This window comes from Cupressus sempervirens, chromosome 9 (genome assembly GCF_028749045.1).
Source record: "Cupressus sempervirens isolate cs-2001-9-10 chromosome 9, ASM2874904v1, whole genome shotgun sequence".
Taxonomy (NCBI): domain Eukaryota; kingdom Viridiplantae; phylum Streptophyta; class Pinopsida; order Cupressales; family Cupressaceae; genus Cupressus; species Cupressus sempervirens.
Genome location: NC_143126.1, coordinates 499,202,921 through 499,223,656, shown reverse-complemented (window position 1 = coordinate 499,223,656; position 20,736 = coordinate 499,202,921). Strand labels below are relative to the sequence as shown.

Genomic DNA, 20,736 nt, shown 5'->3' with positions numbered 1-20,736 from the left:
AATGGAAAGAGTTGGTATATGTAAAAATATAAATATATAGTAAAAGAATATATTACCTATATAAGAACAAAACTAAAACCTATACATAGTATCAACATATGAATATGCCACATAAATGTAAGAATATATACAATATAATACTACTAATTAATAATAAAAAAAATTTATATAGGTGCAAAAATAAATAAATAAATCAAAATATAAAAATAAAAATAAAAATAAAAAGATAAAAAATAAAAGATAAAAGATAAAATAAAAATAAAAATAAAAAATAAGAACATAAAAGACAAACAAACATACATACATACATATATATGCATGTATGCATGTGGATAATATAAACTTGCATCAAAATATAAATAAACGCCCATCCGAAAGCAAATGTTGTATATATATATATAAACTTATATGTATGCAATATATCCAACGTATGGAAATAGATACATATGATACAAAAAGCATTAGAATGCCAAACATATATATATATATATATGAAATAAACTAATATATATGTAACAAGTGAAAATTTTATATATGTACGAGTATATTCTAAATAGTGAATATTAGGATAGAAACACAAAGCAAGGAAGAACTCCAACAAAAGAACGAAGGATGAAAGAGCAACACAAAAGGTGAAAAGGCAAAGAGGAGGGCGCAACTAACCCAACTATGAAGACCCAAACTCCAGAGGAGGTGAAGAGCAGCAACAAGGACCTAAAGAAGACTAGAGAAAAAGGGGGAGGGGAATCATACCACCCACGAAGAGACAAAAACAAATAAGACAGGAAAGAATGAGGAGGAGAGAGGAAGAATCACCAAAGACACAAAAGAAGTGGCCAACCTAGGGGAAGGGTGCAGGGCACCAGAGGAGAGGAGAGGGGGAGAGAGGACAAGAACCGAGGAGAGGGGGAGCAACCAAGCAAGAAGGTACGGAGAGAGAAAGAGATTAACCAACACAACGAGGGTGTTTCTCCGCAGAAGTCAACAAAGGATGCCACGAGGGGTTGAGAAGCCATCCATCATCACAATTGAGGTTGATGGGGTGGTTAATAATTTCAACGGCTTCTTTAAGCTTCCTCTTAAAATAATTGTCCTCGCAGGAAATGATTTGCGTGTCCTCCAAACATATGTGATGTTTGGTCAAGAAAGAATGTTCAGCTAGCACCGATTTGTAAACCCTATCATGTCTAATGTCTGCCACATGCTCCTTGATACGGGTGTGGAAGGAGCGGCCTGTTTCACCAATATAGGGTGTGCCACAAGAGCAGACCACTTTGTAGACCCCTGAGTTGGAATACGAATCTGTGGGGTCTTTGATTGGTGGGACACGATTCTTGAGCTTGAAGAGGGGCTTGAAAGCAACACGCAAACCATTTTTAGACAGGATCTTAGCAATTTTATGGGAAATGCCTTCCATGAAAGGGAGGGAGGCGTGCAGAGCACGAGAGGGGGGGGGGGGGAAGAGAAGGGGTCGAGGAAGCAAGGAGGAGGGACCTAGCTTGGTTGAGGGCCCTAGAAATTTGCCTGGGAGAATAACCATTAAGCCGAAAGCCCTAGTGGAGGTGGTTGAGCTCAAGGTTTAGATGATCATCATCACAAATCCTATGGGCTCTTAGAGCCAAGGTCTTAAGAGTGCCAGTTTTATGGCTAGGATGGTGGTGGGAGGAAGGATGAATGTACATGTCAGTATGGGTGGCCTTTCTAAACACACGACGGCCAAGGGAGCCATCTAGTTTCTTGATGAGCAGAACATCAAGGAAAGGCAGTTGGTTGCTAGACACTAGCTCTTTGGTGAAAGAAATACAAGGAGTCAAGTTGTTGATGTGCTGGTGCAACTCTTCTAGTTTGTCCAGCCCATGAGGCCAGCAAACATTAGTATCATCTACACATCTTTTCCACCACTTAGGTTGAAGAGGGAACGAACGAAGGGCCACCTCTTCAAAATGCTCCATATAAAGGTTGTTGATGACAGGGGAGAGAGGGGAGCCCATGGCCACACCATCAACTTGCTCGTAGATGACCCCTTGGAAGGAGAAAAAGGTTGACCTGAGACAAAGCTCGACCAGACTGGTAATCTCCGCATTGGTCTTGCACTTCACGACTTCAATGGAATCAGGGATAGGGACCTTCGTGAAGAGAGAGACCACGTCAAAGCTTACCAAGACATCATTGAAATCAAGCCGAGTATCCTTGACAAATTGAACAAAGTGAGAGGAGTCTTTAACAAAGGAGTCAGAATTGCCTGTCAGAGGAGAGATTAACTTGGCCAAATGAGCAGCCAAGGGATACGTGTCAGTGTCAAATCCCACCTATTGGGTTTTCCCTATTGGGTTTTCTTGACATCCTAGCTGGTAAATTGTTCTCTATGTGCCCTTATTTACTTGGTATTAAAGGGCACCTAGCAACCCATCAAGAAAAGTTTATGCAATTTATCTTAACCTCATAGTTTCTTTTTAAAAAATGTATAATCTTCTTTAAAATTGTGCATAACATTATAGCTTAGATCTGTACGTAAGGCATTTTATGGTAGCATGGTTCATTTTTAAAGAGAAGTGGATTTGTGTAGTATATCTAATTTTCTTGCCATATTTAGTTTTGAGACAATGGTGGATGATTCAGTTTATATCTTTTTTGGCTAAGCAAATTATAGTAAAACTTGAACATGAAAATTTCCTTTGCTGAACAAAATTTCCAACATAAAAAATTTCTTGTTTGAGCAATGCAATGAAATATCATTTTTTTTCATTTTACAAAATGCATTTAAAATTATAAGAATAATTGTAAACGAAAATGAATACTAGAAGAACAAACATATGTTTCATTACTTACTTTAGTCTGAATGAATAAATGTATCATCATTTGCTTCAGCAACACAAGACACTCTAAAGAACTTAAAATGAAACAACTCTCTATTTAATTAGAGATGAGAAATCAATAGACCTTGGTTTCCATGATCACTAATTCTATTATTTACTGTATTGTATGTTTTTATAATTCTCCTATTTCATGTATTGTTGTATTGTTGGAGATCAAAATCCTATTTGCTCATAGTTGCATGAAAAAAGCATTCAACTGCTAGTATAGAAGCCCTGTTGTATCCCCTCCCAAACTTGTATTTATGATATACTTGGAAAAAACTATCATAGTTAGGAACGAGATGACTTAATTAATTTTAGTAATGATCTTGATCTCTGTAAGACTCTGAAATGCACTCTGTTATATTAACTGCATATAATTTGTTGAAAAGAATTGTATCAGTTTTTGGTATAAACTGTCAAAATATCGTACATAGAAAAAGGAGAAACACGCTTGTGTAAATTATAGTGATAATACTTTATTGCTTTCCTATAATTTATATATCATAGAGACAATCGGACAGCAAAGAGTAGGTTTGCTGAGGTCTCGCCATTAGTGTACAATTTCTTATCTGACTTGTGAGAAACCTATGATCATATTTCTCTTCTGGTAAAATATTTACAAAACATTCAGACGATGATATTGAGTTAAATTGACAAAGTTTTTACACGTTGATAAATGTATTTTAAAATATAGACATAAGGCTTGTCTTGGAGTATACCCCATTAGCAACTAGTCAAGTGCCCTGAGTAAAGCAAGCATCCTTAAAGACCCTACCATGAAAGCAGGGCATGGGATTAATGAAAGTAAGTGTTTAACTTGTTATGGAGTTTTGATTACAAAAACAGTAGTACATTACAAGCGAGACAACATAAAATTTCTATGTAGAAAAATGAAACTTTTCTGTTAAGACGGTAATGCTACATAGAGAAGTTGCCTGCAGCACAAGAATTAGCACATCAACTGTACAGCTGCTTTACAAAATAATGGATCCATTTTAAGGAAATTGTGTTACTGCTTTGCCATATAATGCACGTTATACAAAGCCTTCAACAAAGAGATAAATCATCAGTATACCCCACAATAATCTGGTGAGAAAGAATCAAAGCTGTAGAGCCAAATCAGGTTGCTGTGAATGAACCAATGTCTCAGAAGACTCTCTAACTGGAGACTTGGGCTGCTGAAACCCAATGCAGATATTGGAGGGAGCAGAATGAGGTAAGTCTGAAAGCTTTTGGAAATGCTCTTGGGAACATGCAACTTTCAAAGAATTGAGATGGGACCGAGGTGACTCATTCCCCCCTAGTGACTTTGCATTAGTCATTCTGATGGGAACATGTGATTCAAATAGTTGCCCTGCATTCTCTTGTGAACATACTACTTTCAAAGGGTTGAGATGGGACTGCGATGCCTCGTTACCCCCTAGTGACTTCAAATTTGCCATTATGTTGGGAACCTGTGATTCAAATATTTGCTTTACATTCTCTTCTGTATTACTGAGTGTCACCATTGATGAATTTTGAGGGTTCATCCCAATTGCCTGTGATTGGAGATAAGAGGACATATCCAAAAGCATTTTCTGTTGCATGAATTGAGAAATAGTAGGAGATGGTCTTAGTTGAGTTTCACTCTGCATTGAGTTCAAAGAAGCACTAGATACATTTTGAATTGTGTTGCAAGTCGATTGAGAACCAGCATTGAGAAGAGCTATATCTAAATTTTGAGATTGTATGCATGGTTGCATTGTATTGTGCTCTTGAGTCGCTATTGGTTCTATTGACGAAACTGACAAAAGAGAAGTACCAGCATATATATCAGGACTTGTTTTCTGTAATGGTAGGAACATTTTTCTGTTGTCTGACTGACTCAAATAATTCAAATCCCTAGCAGTAAAGTTTTCACCAGCAGGTCGAGTAGAGGAGGCGGCACTTGACCTATCTTGGTAGTCATGAATAGAAGTATTGCGTCCAGTGACTGCAAAATTTGAGCTGGCAGAGCTGGTTGGTAATTTTGAAGTATCAAACACTTCTCTGGGACCACCCCTGTCAGTGGCAACACTATGAGAATCAGAGACTCGAAAATTCATCAAGGACTGTCCTCCATCAGCCTGTTGAGTTGGCATCCATTGCATAAGCTTATTATTTCTTGAGACAATTTCAAGCAATCTTGACTGAGATACTTCAGAAGTAAATTTGGTGTCTGCTGTGATTGAGTTGCCAGATCTTCTTTCTGCGTCTTTTGTTGTTTCAAAGGGCAAGTCCATGGTTGGCTCCCGGACAGAATTCAATCTAACAGATTGATTGGTCGGTAAGAAGGAACAATTTGCTGAGGTCCAAAGTGCATCAGAATTTGTTGGCGATTTAGAGAGGGTACAAGGCATTGTTGAAGTTAATTGATTTGACTGGCCTTCACAAGTCCCCTTTATAAGAAACCTTTCGTTCCTGCCAAGTTGAGTACAAAGTGTCCCATTGAACCTACTTGGACGCTCATCAGTTGGTATTGCTGAAGGAACTGGTTTGGGTTGAGCTTTGTTCTTCTCTATTGAAAATGGATCTACAGAAGTAGTATGGGGATCTCTGTTGCTCTCCAGGTGAGATCCAGCACCAGAAGACCAGACCTTTTTAATTTTCTGGGCTGCAATTTTCCAGGCCACAGGTCCCAAATCTGCAGAGAAACGAGCAAGGCTCTTTGCATATGCAGATTCTGATTGAAATCCAATCTGATAAATTTCATAAGACCAAAGTTAGCAAACACAAGTAATAATAAAGATCTTCTAGCTGACTTTTGAAATGCCATGGTCAGAACCACAAATAAATGGCATATTACATACAGGTATTAGGCATTTTGACATGCCCCCAGGAATTGCAAATACCGATTCATCTCCATTAGCTATATCATTCCATGGCCTGTAAGTGTCACGGCGTTCTTCTTCAAAAAAGAAAGCCCTTCGGCCATCTTTCACAGCTCTTGTCTTCAGTATGGATGCTGCTTCAAAATTTAAATAATTATTAATAACCCTAATCTCACGAAAAATTTGACTCAAAACATGACCAAAGATAGATGCCACGTGATCACAAAGTCCATGGTGAAGGTGATAAATCTTAGGTGTATGTAAATACAACAGTTTCACCATGTATATATGTGACGCAACATTGCAAGACACATGAAATTAATTGATTAGTGGTTGTATACATATCATATACTAGTGAACATGAAATCTCCATGTCCCTCCGAATTTTTGAATCAAGAAGACACACAAATTTTCAGAAGTTGAGCTACACGCAACACAAATTTGGGAATTGAAACCACAAAGAATGGAGGCAGAATAAGGTTCAAAACCTGAAAAAATGTCTGAATGGTCAGCTTTGCTGTCAACTGCTAAACTATTACCATCAACATTGTTACGCCACTGATAGCCAGTACCATTTGAATATTCAAACCCAGTCCCAGACCTTTCAGATGCATCTCTCTTCTTTAATTTAATAGAATCCTGCAGATAAGTATCGAGCAAGTTTGCATTTGTAGCCAGAGTTTCACCTGAGGCGAGGTCTGATCCTCCAGATTCAAGACGCAATCTTCCTGATGGGGTCCTATTTGAATTTTTCTGGCCAGAATGATTAGATCTTGAATTTGGTGGAGATTTATGCTCTAAATGAATTTTTTCAGGGTCAACCCGTAACATCTGGAAATACTTTTGTGCCAGTTCCTGTATAGCACGTGCCTGAAAAGAGGATTCCTTTGATTTAGAAATGCATATTATGATCTCACAATAGGTGTGTCAGCGAGCTGAAAATAAAGGTTTGGTAGTTTTTTTGATGTTTATATAATGATACTAGAGAAAACTCAGTTTCCTCAAGTTTTCTTTTAATTCACATTAAACCCAATAAAAACCAGGTTTGAGTGGTATTAACTTTACATGTCTGTAGTAGATGGTAGATGATGCATTATAACTCATTGCATTGCTACAGATCAGGAAAATATCCTCCTGCAATCCAGAAGACAAGCTTTGATTAATAGGGAAAGAAAATAGATCATAAAGGTGTGCCATTGAATCCATATTATGAGATCAGCACATCGAACATTTTAACAGAATAACATAAAATAGAATTATTATATTAGTACAAGAAACAGCAAATCAAGGTGCTTTTATATGGCCAATATAGACAAATATTTACAGCCCATTATAATGTTTTCAAATATTTGTCGGAAATAACTCTTTTCGTGTATCATATTTTCCATTGATGAAGTATAATATTTTAACAGGTTTTGATATATATATATATATGCAACTAGTATGTTCATCAATTATCTGCTCATTGATGCTGGTCAATGTTTATTATTTATTAAGAGAAAAATAAATATTACATATTTAATGAAAAATAAAAATTATATGTAACAAAATGTATCTCTTAACAAAATAATTTATTATTTCAAAATAAAAAATGTAATAAAAATGATGATTAAAAATAATTATTAGTTTACAAACAAAGTTGAATATTACTATACTTTTCAAAACAAGTACCTATTATATTAAAATGAAAAAAAAGAATGGAGGTTGAAATGATAATTGATAATTTCAAGATTGCAGACAAGAAAGTAGGATGGCACAGGAAATTCATCAGTTTATGGCACAACACATTCTACTTGGGCCTCTTGCCTTCTTGGAACCTTGCAAATGGAACATAATAGAGTGCACGGGTGTTAGAATTCCCAAGTGGACACTTCTGACTTGCATTATTGCGAACACCATCACACAATAAAACAATTTGAAGTCAGCTATGTAAGGCGCAGCATAATCAGTATTACTGAACATCTTCCAGGTCCAATTCTGCATGTCTGAAATCAACACTTAATGTCTGCAATGGTGAACTATTGTGAGAATTGTAGCTCTTATCCATTTCCCCAACCCCATGTTGTAATTCATATAGTTCTAAGTAATGGAAACTGAACCATACTCATCATTGTACAATATTGATCCATGTTTAAGATACTTTAGTTTGGTGTAGATCAGTGTATAGCAGTGCCTTTCTCTCCATTATCCAGTACATTTACGCCCTTAAAGTTATCAAACTGCATTTCACTTGCTCTGAGAAGCTTCAGTTGTCACCCTCTGATGTGTATTTTACATTTATTTATAAATTCTGACTAAATAATTGCATGCATGAATGCAGTACAAGCAAAGTTTGTGTAACAGTTAATGCATGAATGTTTTATTAACAATTCAGATCAAGATGACAAAGTTTGACTAATACATCAAATTCAAACCATAAATGCAGTTAATGCATGAATGTTTTATTAACATTTCAGATCAAGACGACAAAGTTTGACTAATACATCAAATTCAACCCCATGCAATTGCAGATATACCTGTACTACATTTGACGGAGATACATCCAATTTTCCTCCTCGTTGGTGCCATATCCAAAATGCAAGAAACTTCTTTCACACAAAACAACTATTCAAAAATCATCCTATTGACTGTCAGATTTACGCCAGCAAGCAGTTAGGAATTCTCCACAACGGGACCAGTCTAGATGACTTGAAAAATCCCTCAGCAAAAAAGCCTGTCCATATTCTCAGTGCAGCCATAAAAGTTTTTCAAATTCTTCCTCAACACATGAATGGTGTCATGTCCCTGAGTGGTGGCTGAGTCAACCAGCACCAATAATTTAAATAAATTAATTAAATATTAAATAATTAATAAACTAAAAATACTTACTAATAAAACAATTTCCTAGGCTGACTTGGCATGACCAATATTTATTTAATATGAAAATTTAAGAATTGGCAATTACCAAATATTTCAAATGTCAACCTGGGCCGACTTTGGGGAATGTCTTTAAGAAAATTATCATTGTATGAAGCCGACTTGTGAGGTTTATTTCTCCCCCAGGACAACCTTTATGGCTAATCCAGGTAAAGAGAGGAGATGTTTCCATTTGAGGGCACCAGTAAATTTCTTACTGAAGTGCAATAAACAAAGCCAGCCTTCTTACACACAAACATAAGGAGGCATTGTTCAAGGTAGGATGATACCACTAACCAACATCACCTATTTCAGTGCTCCCAAGTTATCATTTTCCGGAGTTGAGAGCTTATGTAGCTGCAAAGGACAAGATCAAGTGCAGAAAGGAGAGTATCGTTTGCACCAGCCTGGGTGAAATCGCATAGGAGCTGTGATCCTTAATTTCCAGTTCAATTCAGCAGTCAAATTATGAATCAGGGCAATTGATCAGAACAATTCGTTTTTTGGAGTACTTGTACATCATCTACAGGCAGTGGCTATCCAAATATGAGATAAAAACTTGAATTGTTTAGGTTGATCTGAGCGGGTCACGTATATTTTCCGGTTGTTTATTATATCAAATTGCTATTTAATCGTGCTGTCAATAAACTGAAAACACTTATTTTCTGGTAAGTTCATATCCTGAAGTGTTTATAGAATGCTTATATGGAAAGAGGATTATTATCTATTACAGCTCTGATATATTCCATACAGTACTGATCAATTAGAATCTGCACTTTCCAGTATTTGTTGTTTGAAATCTGTATATATCATTTACTGAGTAAAATAGTTCATGTTGCATTAAATATTTTTCCTTTTGCTCTATTATTTCCATCTTTAGTTTGTGGGGCTCCCTTATTTTTCCTTTTTTCGGAGTTTCTTTGATCCTTGCAGTATTTTTTATTTATCCAATTTTTTGGCTAACTACTAAAATAAACAACTATAGAAATTAACTGAAAACTGATATAGTAGATTGTAGAACCACAACATGGAACCAGTAAGCTGTAGATACTAACTCATTTAGGACTGAAAACAATGTCAAGTTTTGCAATATTTTCATTGTTGAATGTTCAACACATTGATTGTACGGGGGGGCTATATTCATTTATCATTTTTTCAAATTTATGGTGGTTTTGTTCAAAATTTATTCCCACTTGAATTACTGTAGTTCTAATTCTCAAGAAATGATTACAGCTTATTGAGTTGATCAATAAAGAAAAACTTTAGAATTGTGTCATGGTTCAACTGCCACATGCTAAGCATGGGAAAAATTCAAAAATGCATTGGAAATAGAAACTGTTTGTTTAAAGGCAGAAGGCAAGGGATGGGAATGCAGTTTTGTTAATTAGTAATGTTTCATTGTCATAATATCCACAGGCTTACTCTTAACAATTGACAAGACAATATATAATGTGTTTTGTCATGATTGAACTGCAACATGCTACTAAGCAAGGGAAAAATTAAAAAATGCATTGTAAACAGAAACTGTTTGTTTAAATTGCAGAAGGCAGGGGATGGTAACGCATTTTCTTGATTAGTAATATTTCATCGTCATAATATCCACAGGCTTACTCTTAACAATTGACAAGACGATATATAATGTGTTTTCTTATATACCTGCAGACTAATGTATGCTCCTGTAGACCAATGTATGCTTAACTTCCTTGATAAAGGTAGAAAGTTTGCCTGAAGAAATTGTTATAATTTGGGATGCTCCATTTGTCTTCTTCTAAGCTACATTTATGATTTGAAGTTCAAAAACTACTGCAAATGTTAGCAGTATTTTTCACTGCACTTGAAAGGTTTGTTGGCAGCTTGAAAAATGAAACACATTGTATATGTGCCACATTTGATTTGCACAAAAGAAAAGCATCTTTCAAACGTACTTGCTATTCAAAAAATCTTCAAATAACAAAAGATGGGCCACTGTTAGTTTATGTTTCTCTCTTCCATTTTGTTGGTGTAAATACATATTTACTATTTACACTTTACTTAAGTTTACTTAGGTTAATTCATTATTTTATTATATTGCATTATTTTATTATTTATTTAGTGAGACACTTACGAATTTGCGTACTTTCACGAGTTGTTATGTTGACAACACAAAAGTAAGCAACTCTAATTCAACACTTGGTGTCTACAACACTGGAGTTTGCATCATTAACTGAGTTGTCATGTAGATAACACAGTTATTCGCACACTTAATTTAGCACATGGTGTCTACAACATAAATTTGTGTGCTACGCCTTTGTAGGCTTATCCTCTCATCGTCACACTTACTCCTGTGTTTAATGGAGGATAACCCATATCTGGTGGACATGTATCTGGTTGTATAACTTATCATGTTGCTAATTCCTAAGCATTCTAGATGCATCTCAGAGGCATTTATATACAGGCACTCTTAGTGTACTTTTAACACATTGAATCGAATACATATCAATATTCTGATTATACACTTTCTGGTTTACTGTTGTGTTTGTGCTTGAGTTCTTTGATCTTGGGTGAATTTTTCCCTAAGGAAAATTCTTACATGGTATCAGAGCTTAGAGAATTTCTCTTCACAGAGCCGTTCGAGACCATTGTTGCTTCAACACCTCTACCCAGATCTGGAGTACCGCAGAAATTGGGAGCATCTAGAGCCAAATTGGACCCCGCCATTGCATCCAGAACATCAATTCGGTGAAAATCGGCTATAAATTCATCTACTCTAGGCCAAAGTCGATCGTAAGGCAAAAAAAATTTGCAAATCGGCACCCAGGATTTGCAAGTTCAGGTATGATCTTTTAGATCTACAATTTTAATTTTCAGATCTGTTATTTTATTTCTCTGCATTTTTTGGATAGCTTTTTTCAAAAAAAAATTGGCCAAGCGGCCCAGCAAAGAAAAACAATTTGGTACAAGCACTTAGCAGTCACATCTCTGCCCTATACCCTGCGTGGAATTTATTTCATACTACAAAATAGGAATATTTCACTGAGTACGCAGAGAAGCAGAGAATATTCCTATTTGGCGGCTTGCACATCACAAATTTTACAGCGGTCTACATACAAATCCAACAGCACATTAATCGTTTTTTGGCAGCATATTAAACTGAACCCAGCATCCAAGCCACAAATCAAGCTACACTCACCGGAGAGTCTTTTATTTTTATAACGTCCGAACTTTGCTTTTATACATCCCAACATTTGCTTGCACCGCGAATGTGGGATTATATACCCAATTCCCGGCGGCATTGAAGCTCTTCCGGCCGGCACTTCACATACATCCCAGCAGCGAATATAGGACTCCGGCAAGCCAAACACTCCCTGTCGTTGTTCACTACATTCATGGCCGTCGTTCTCCGATCACTGCACAAGATTGCCGACACCGTTTCCTCCTTCCACCAGTATTTATATCTTTTTCGACCCCACAAATTCTTTCAAGCTGGCGCAAACCTTCCGCCACATGGACAGTGTAGCTACAAGCCACACAACAACATCTAACGCCGCCACGACTTTGTACTAGCAGCCCACCATGCCACCTTCCTCTCCAGATGGATAGGCCACATCTGCAGACGCTAGCCTACGGACACGTCATCATCGAAACAATCATTGCCCCCTCAACAAGGCACGTGGTTGCACACCTCACTTTTTTCGTACTTCCATACATGACATGTGTCATCCGTACAGTCAACTTAGCAATATGTACCGCCACATCAGCAAGGGAGACATTTTTCGCTGACATTAGCCAGACACAAAGTTAAATTTGACGGTCGTCTGACCATCATTCCTAGGGATTTTTTAAACTGCAGTGACGGTCGTTTGACTGTCAAATTTAAGCTCGCAATTTTCTACTCAAACCCCTCTTCATATGCGTTTTTTATTTGGCAACCCGATTTTGAGAGGCCATAACTCGATCATCCGAACTCCACATCAGGTGTAATTTTTTTTTTATTTTGGGTAGAATTTCTTGAACTTTTCAGTGGTGGTGTTCTTTTCTAGTTTTGGTGCAAAGATTTGTCAGAAATTGCTTTTTTTGGCGACTATACCTATTCAATCTTGCAATTTACAACTTGAAACACTTTGTACAGGCTCTCATCTAGACACATTTTCAGGTTTCGTTTTTTTTTAAAGTGTGTTATTTTTCATCTACTTTCCAAATCTGCAATCAAATTGTAGGGTTGTGTGGACAAAAATCTCACTTTCAGAACTAGGGCCTTTTCTGCATTCTATTGCTTTGATTACTTTTCCAAATTGTTGTACATCTGAGCTACAGTGCTTAGTGACAAATTTGGGCTTCAAAAGGCAATTGTAAACAGCAAAAATCAGAAATCCACTTTGATCATTTTGACAAGTGGCCTATTGTACACACACTACATATAAAGTGCCAAAAGCATATTTTTTGGGGGGGTCTTTTCATTGAGTGAAAAGGGGGGGTTTGTATTGTGTTTTGTGTCTCTCTTGTGTGCTCTTTTCATTTTCTGCATCATGGGTTCACCTAAAGGTCCACTTCTAACTTCACATAATTATTCTACATGGAAAGATATTGCATGGAGTAGATTAATGGAAAAAGGTTTAAGTCTTTATGTTGATGGATCAATTCCCAAACTCACTGACGCTACAGCACTCATTGATTGGAAAAACACAAGACCAACAAGCTTTAGGAATTATCAGGAATTCTGTACACAGAGATCTCTACTTTCACGTTTCCAGTTTCAAGGAATCCAAACCTACATGGGACAAACTTGAAGCATTGTATGGTAAGGTGGATGAGGAAAAGGGATTCTAGATTGAGGACGATCTACTTCTATTGGATCCTAAGAACTTTGACACAATTCAGGATTATATCAACAAAGCCAATGAGTATAGGGCACTACTTAAAGATTGTGGAAATCCCATGAAGGATGAAAAGTTGATTCATCACATCCTGAAGAGGCTACCTTCAGAGTATGCTTCTTTTGTTTCGAGTTATAATACTCACAGGTTGACGATGGGAAGTGCTTTCCAGAAGCCTACATTTGATGCTTTTGCAGAGATGTTGATTCTTGAACAATCTCACTTGATAGATTTGGGACTTCTCACAACATCAAAGACCAAAGCATTGGTGGCTAGTGATGAGAACCAATCAAGTCAAGGAGGAAAAAGTTCTAACAACAACAACAAGAAGCAGTGGAAGCAAAAATCACAATCTGAAACACAACAATCCTCCTCACAGCAAGGCAATTCTTCTTCAAACAAGAAGGGAAGTAATGAAAAGAAGGATAAACTTTTTTGTGCATATTGCAAAAAGCCAAATCATGATGAGCATCATTACAAGATTAAGAGAATTGATGAGCTGGAAAATCTACTCAGGAAGAACAAAATTCAAGTGTCAGGTACTTCCAAGGATTCAACTCCAACCTCTTCAAAGGGAAAAGGGCAAGCACTTATGGCAAATACAAGTTCTTCATCGGAATGGATTCTTGTCTCAGGTGCCTCCTATCATAGGGGTTCTTCAAAGGGAGACTTTTCTTCATTTAAGCAGTCACAGGTACCACACATCTTTGTGGGAGATGATACCAAAATGGAAGTTGAAGGGAAAGGACATGTGGAAATGGAAAATGGGGAATTCAAAGACGTTCTCTATATTCCAAACCTAAGCTCTAATCTCCTCTCAATTTACCAAATCACTCACCTTGGAGATGGCAACAAAGTTGAGTTCCTTCCAGATTCAATAATGGTGCGAAGTCTAAAAGATGATTTATTGGTTGCAGTGGGAAAAGTCAATCATGACAAGAGGCTTTATTCCTTCTCCCACTTTGTGCCTCAGTCTCCTTCACATGCCTTGTTGACTTAATCTAATTCACAAATCAAATTATGGCATGAGCGGTTTGGTCATCTGGCCTTCCGCTATCTTCAGCAACTTTACTCCAAAAACATGGTCAAAGGTCTACCTAACATCAACTTTTCTAAGGGTGAGTATTCATCATGTTCAGTGGATATGCATCTCGAGAAGTATAATAAATCTTCTAGAGCACCAATTGTTCTTCAGTTAGTTCACATGGTTTTAGCTGGTCCTTTTGTAGTGACATCAGTCAACCAAGGCTGCTACATCCTTACTTTCGTTGATGAGTTTTCATGCTTCACATGGGTCTACTTCCTTCATCATAAGAATGAAGTGGTTGATAAGCTTCAAGCCTTCAAGATTCATGTTGAACAGAAACCCAGGAAAGCCATCAAGGTTCTATGGATGGACAATGAAAGCAGATATGTGGATAGAAGACTTAAAGACATTTGCAAACTTGAGGGTATTGATCTTCAGAATCCACCAGCGTTCAGTCCGCACAAGACAAATGTTGCAGTGAGGATTAGAACTCTTAAGTCCATAGCAAGTTGCATGATTAAAGCCAAGTCTCTTGATCCTGCACTTGAAGTTGAAGCTATCAGCAGTGCCACTCACATACTTAACAGGTCTCCTCATAATGCCCTAGATGGGAAGACTCCTTTTGAGGCATGGTGCGGCAGAAAACCAATTGTGAGTCGCTTTAGAGTCTTCGGTTGTCTAGCATGGGCAAACATATCTTCCAAGGGATGCAAGGCACCACCACCTAGGCCTTGTACTTTCATCGGATATGAAGACGATGCTAAGGCATACAAACTTTTGGATCCTGAGACTCATGAGATTTTTGTGGAGAAGGATGTACACTTTGAGAAAAGTTCACCCAACTTATCCTCTACTCCTCTCCGCAGTTCATACACTGTGGAAATTGATAGTGACACAAGCAATAGTGCTTCAACAGATTCAGATACGTGGGGTTCTATCGACAGTTGCAGTGAGAGATCACGGCATCAGCATAGTCCACATGCATATATTGCCACAATAATAGGTCCAGAATAGCAAGGTACACCTTGTCTTCTAGCTCCAGCAACAGGGGATGACTACATGGCAGACATTGCAAGTTTGTTCGTAAAGTCACACATAGCAGACTTGGGAGACATCCTTGATGATTTACATCTTCTCTTTGATGAAGATGATCCTTCTACAGTTGTTGCGAGGGCTCACTCTGACCCTCATATCCATACCCTACATGATCAATCTTCACAGGTTGACGTGATTGTGGATCCTTATGAACAGTAGTTGTCAGAGGTCTCTTTATCAATTGAGAAAACTATTGGTTCTTTGGAACAGGTTCTACCTACATCCTTGTCAGATCTACATTCATTCTTTGCAGCAGTGTTGGAAGGGGCAACCATCAGCATCGACACAGGGACACTTGAGCAAGTTTTAGGGCCACATACATCTAAGGGATTGTACCTTTGCCATTGTTTCTTCCAAAGGGGAGGAACATCATTCTTATGGGGGGAACTTTTTCCTCTTATGAGGTTTTGTTCTTCTCATTCTTCACTTTTGTATATATTTGATGTATGTTGTAATGAGGGGGTCTTGATTACTCTATCCATCCATGCATTTTGTCTTTTCATCTCTCTTTTTGGGGGAGGGTTTTTCCCATGAGGTTTTCCCTCTTTCTCCGCTTTATGAGAGATTGCATTTCATTATGTACATGGGTACCTAACATGGTCTAGTAGCCGGGACCCATCATGCATTTCATCCGAGTTTTCGTAAGCTTAAGGGCATTCCCCTAAGTTGCACTTAAGGGGGGGTGTTGGTGTAAATATGTATTTACTATTTACACTTTACTTAAGCTTACTTAGGTTAATGCATTATTTTATTATTTATTTTGTAAGGCACTTAGGAGTTTGCGCACTTTCATGAGTTCTCATGTTGACAACACAGAAGTAAGCAACTCTAATTCAGCACATGGTTTTTACAACACTAGAGTTTGCATCATTAACTGAGTTGTCATGTAGACAACACAACTATTCGCACTCCTAATTTAGCACATGGTGTCTACAACATAAATTTGTGTGCTACACCTTTGTAGACTTATCCTCTCATCATCGTACTTACTCCTATGCTTAATGGAGGATAACCCACATCTGGTGGACATGTGTCTGGTTGTATGACTTATCATGTTGCTAATTCCTAGGCATTCTAGATGCATCTCAAAGGCCTTTATATATAGGCACTCCTAGTGTACTTTTAACACATTGAATTGAATACATATCGATATTCTAATCATACTCTTTCTAGTCTACTGTTGTGCTTGTGCTTGAGTTCTTTGATCTTGGGTGAATTTTGCCCCAAGGAAAATTCTTATACATTTGAAATATCTAACTCAAGTTACAATCTTCAGATAACAAAACATGGGCCACTGCTAGTTCATGTTTCTCTCTTCCATTTAAAATATTCTAACTAAAGTTTTTAGTTCTTAACTAAGAAATGACGACTTCTGATGCATTGCAGAAGTAAACATATAACATAGGCATTAGCAGTAAAACCAGGGAATCTTATTACTGATACCAAAAGGCTGCACACATGTATGTTATCAAATTGACATTGGAGCTTCAGATATAATAATACAGCCTCCTTCATAAATATACACACAGAATATAGAAATCCGATTCCATTGTCACTACATGCCAACAAGCAAGTTTCTAAGAAAACAATAATCAGATACAGAATCAACCTTGACTCATTCTAATCACGCAATCAGATTAATAGAAAACAGACCAATACCATTAGTATTTGATCACCTATTGCCACAGCTAGATATTGAGTTCAGAAGTCTGGAATCCGCAATTCTCTTATATCCAAAGTCAAGTCTCCTATTGTGCAATCACCTTCACACGGATAGCCATGGTGTTGGTGTCTTAAAGGGGTGCCAAATCTCCTTCCAGCTACCAGACCAGCGAATATGTGTAGAATATAAGAGCCCTCATACTTAGGCCATGTAAAAGTGTTCTCCCTAAGATTGCTGCTGTCACATACATGCAGCTATACTCCTTCTCTTGTGTAGGATGTTGATGTTGATGTTGATGTTGATGTTGATGTTGATGTTGATGTTGATGTTGATTCATCAAAGCTGTGAAGAACAGACAGATAAAGATATGGGACACAAACTGAAGGGATTATCTTGTAGGAGCTATGACCTAACAAACTAAGGCCTCCTTAGATTGGCACCCAAGGAGACAGCAGAGTGCATTTGATTAATGAAGAGATATTAAAACTTCTTTGATGCCTCCTCAAGCTCAAATAACTAATAAGCAATATAAATACAAGTGCCTTGGGTCGGCTAACTGCCATGAGCACGGGTCAGACTTAAGATCAACTTAATAAAATTCTTTATTTATTTTTTAGATAAAACTCTAAGTAGCCCCACAATACATATTGAAATATTTAATAATTTCATTTATTAAAATTTTAATTATTAAAAATTAGGGGTGACTAACACCAACCAGAGACTTTATTGTCCTCCTATCCCAGAGATTGTTTGTCCTCAAGCTATCCATACCTACAAAACAAAACTGAATGCTAGGATCACATATCAACCTGAGAATCTTTGCTCCTCCATTCTGGTTCACTATTCTAATACAAGCATATCCACCCCAAACTCAACTGATATTATCAATCTTGGAACCAAGAAGTCTAAGTATTTTCTTGGCCCACCTTCATGAAATTGAAATGCTATTTATGGGATTTCCTAAATAAACCTGCAATTCTTTTTTTCTCGGCACCTAATCCCAAACAAACCAGTCACCTCATAATCACATCTAATATGCTGCATAATATCGTATAGTCTCATCAATCTCATACGCTACAAACCATCATATTCACATGAGGCGATTATTTCCATACCTGATAAGTCTTGGACATAACTATTATTTTTTATTGAGGAATCCTCTTGTTTGATGGCATGAAGCTCGAATCTTTCTCCTCCTCTATCAACACTTTCTTGACCTCCTCTTGTGCTTCTGCATTCTTCTCCATTTCAAGCTGCAATTTTTCTGTAGCTCATTTTTTCTCTTCTATTCTTATTTGACTTATTTGTCATAAAGTTCCCTTTCCCTAGGATTTATCCAATTCAAATATCTTAAAAAATCCTCAAAAACAACTACAGATTAATTTTATCAGACAGCCCTAAATACTCTTCAATGATTTTGATGGCTTCAAATGTGTACCTCTTTGGATCCCATTGTTCTAATTCAAAATTCTCCTTGCTGAGCTGCTACCCATATCTTCTCCTTCTCACATTCATTTGAAGTTCGAAATAGTCAGCAATGGATAGACCTTGATGTGTGTCTGGCCTTAAGTTCATAGAGTTGACATGACATCTGGCCACTTTCCTAGCAAGTTCTTCTAATCCTCTTTCTTCCTTCAGGGATTCCGTGTCTGATCTTTCAAGCAATTTGGCTTTGAATAATGTAAAAACTGAAGAATATTATTGGATTCATAGCTTCAACATCACCAAATCCTCATAGGCTGGCAGAAAGATGGCTTTGATACCACTGCAATAGTTCAACTCAAGTTTGCAATCCTTGACTAAGAAATGAAAACTTCAGAGCATTACAGATGTAAACATAAAACATAACCATCACAGTAAAACCGGTGAACCTTATTACTGACTTCAAAAGACATTAAACCTAAAATGCTGAATTGTGGAACTTTTTCTGGGAGATTCCGGGTACGAAACATACCAGAATTAGATTCTGAAATGAATCTCCTGTGGGTACACATCCGGGATTTGTGTTTTTAAATGCCGAAAGCACTGATCTATAGATAATTTAAGACCTAGACTGCTGGTTGGTGAACTCTGAACTTACCTATCATGAGATTCTGGCTTGATCTTTTTAATACAGAAACCTGATTTTAAATTAGAATATGTTCCAAATTTTGGAATTTGTAATGGCTTTTGTTTAGCTTATGTATTGGTAAATGACATTCTAGACTTAATTCTATCTTTTAGCTGCACACATGCATGTATGTATGTATGTATGTACCAAAAATGTACCGAACTACTCCAAGAAAATTCTGCAGTACTGGCATTTTCTACCCATGTACCCATACCCATGCCCACTGCCAATTCAGCAACTTAGCAGAAATTGGAGCTTCAGATATAATAATTTTGCCTTCTCAGCACACATGCACAGAGACTATAGAATTCAGATTACACCATATCTATGTGCCAATAAGCAGGATTCTAAGCAAACAATAATCAGATAAACAATCGACCTTGACTCATTCTGATCATGCACAAAGATTAATAGATAAACAAACCCATGCTACTTGATTGCTTGGCTGTCACTTGTAAATATTGATTTCAGAATTTTGAAATCCACAATCATCTTATCCCAAGTCAAGTCTCCTATTGTCTGATCATCTTCATGCAGGTAGTCACGATGTTGGCATCTCAAAGGGACGTCAAACCTCTTCCCAGCTACCTGAGCAGGGAACCAATGTAGATTATGGAAGTTGTTTATAATACTTAGACTATGAGAAACTTGAGAAAGTGATCTTCCTGAGATTGCTGAAATGGTAATGGATTGATATTCAATTTAAACAAAGGAAAGCGATACACATTAAATAAGCAATTACAAGATCTTTCCATAACAGAAATGATCAAGAACTAAAGACTGAATAGAAAGTTGCTAAATAACTATACAACTTAAATAAAAGAAAGTTACTCAAAACTGACTTAAAAAAAAGTTACTTGCATGACTACTATACTAAATAGTAAATACTAACACTAGCACCAAAACAATACTTAATCATTTTTTTTCCAAATTATGTCTTGGTGTAATTTATTTTGTTTTCATTTGTGTTTGTTCACTTGTTATGTAGTTGTTTCTTTTGTTTCCTTATTTTTTTACTTCTTTTGTCAACTCTAGCATTGGACTTTGTGACTAAGGTCACAACTTCTAACACTGCCCACGTCTTTTTATTCTTTTTAGTCTGTCATTCGCTCATTTTTCCTGCTGGCACTTCTCTATCCCGATGATGGATTATACGGTAAGATCCTAAACAGTAATGCAAAAAAGAAAATAGAATCCAGAAGCTTAAAATTGTAAAAAGATAAATAAATGGTATATTGGAAGGGATTATTTAGATATATGTATTTTTATAATATTTCTAATGATATATCTGCAACCACTACTATTGCAAGGATTGTTAATATTTCCAACAACTAATAAAATTAGGATTAATTGTGTTTTATATTTTTATAACTTCTGAAATTAGAA

General features: G+C 36.9%; 2 protein-coding genes across 2 annotated transcripts in view; both read right to left on the bottom strand.

Annotated features, from left to right (window-relative positions):
- Window positions 1-946: 946 nt before the first annotated feature.
- Window positions 947-1,417, bottom strand: LOC149539517 (uncharacterized). Its single transcript, XM_089802585.1, has one exon. The coding sequence runs from the start codon at window positions 1,415-1,417 to the stop codon at window positions 947-949; it is 471 nt and encodes a 156-aa protein (XP_089658711.1).
- A 2,081-nt stretch (window positions 1,418-3,498) lies between these two features.
- Window positions 3,499-20,736, bottom strand: part of LOC149539516 (uncharacterized) — a 49,153-nt gene continuing 31,915 nt past the window's right edge. The window contains exons 6-9 of the mRNA XM_089800748.1: window positions 6,773-6,841; window positions 6,196-6,577; window positions 5,687-5,841; window positions 3,499-5,575 (exon numbers count right to left, since the gene is read on the bottom strand). Of these exons, the coding sequence (XP_089656874.1) occupies window positions 3,959-5,575; window positions 5,687-5,841; window positions 6,196-6,577; window positions 6,773-6,841 (2,223 nt within the window). The 3' untranslated portion in view covers window positions 3,499-3,958. The remainder of the gene's footprint in view (window positions 5,576-5,686; window positions 5,842-6,195; window positions 6,578-6,772; window positions 6,842-20,736) is intronic.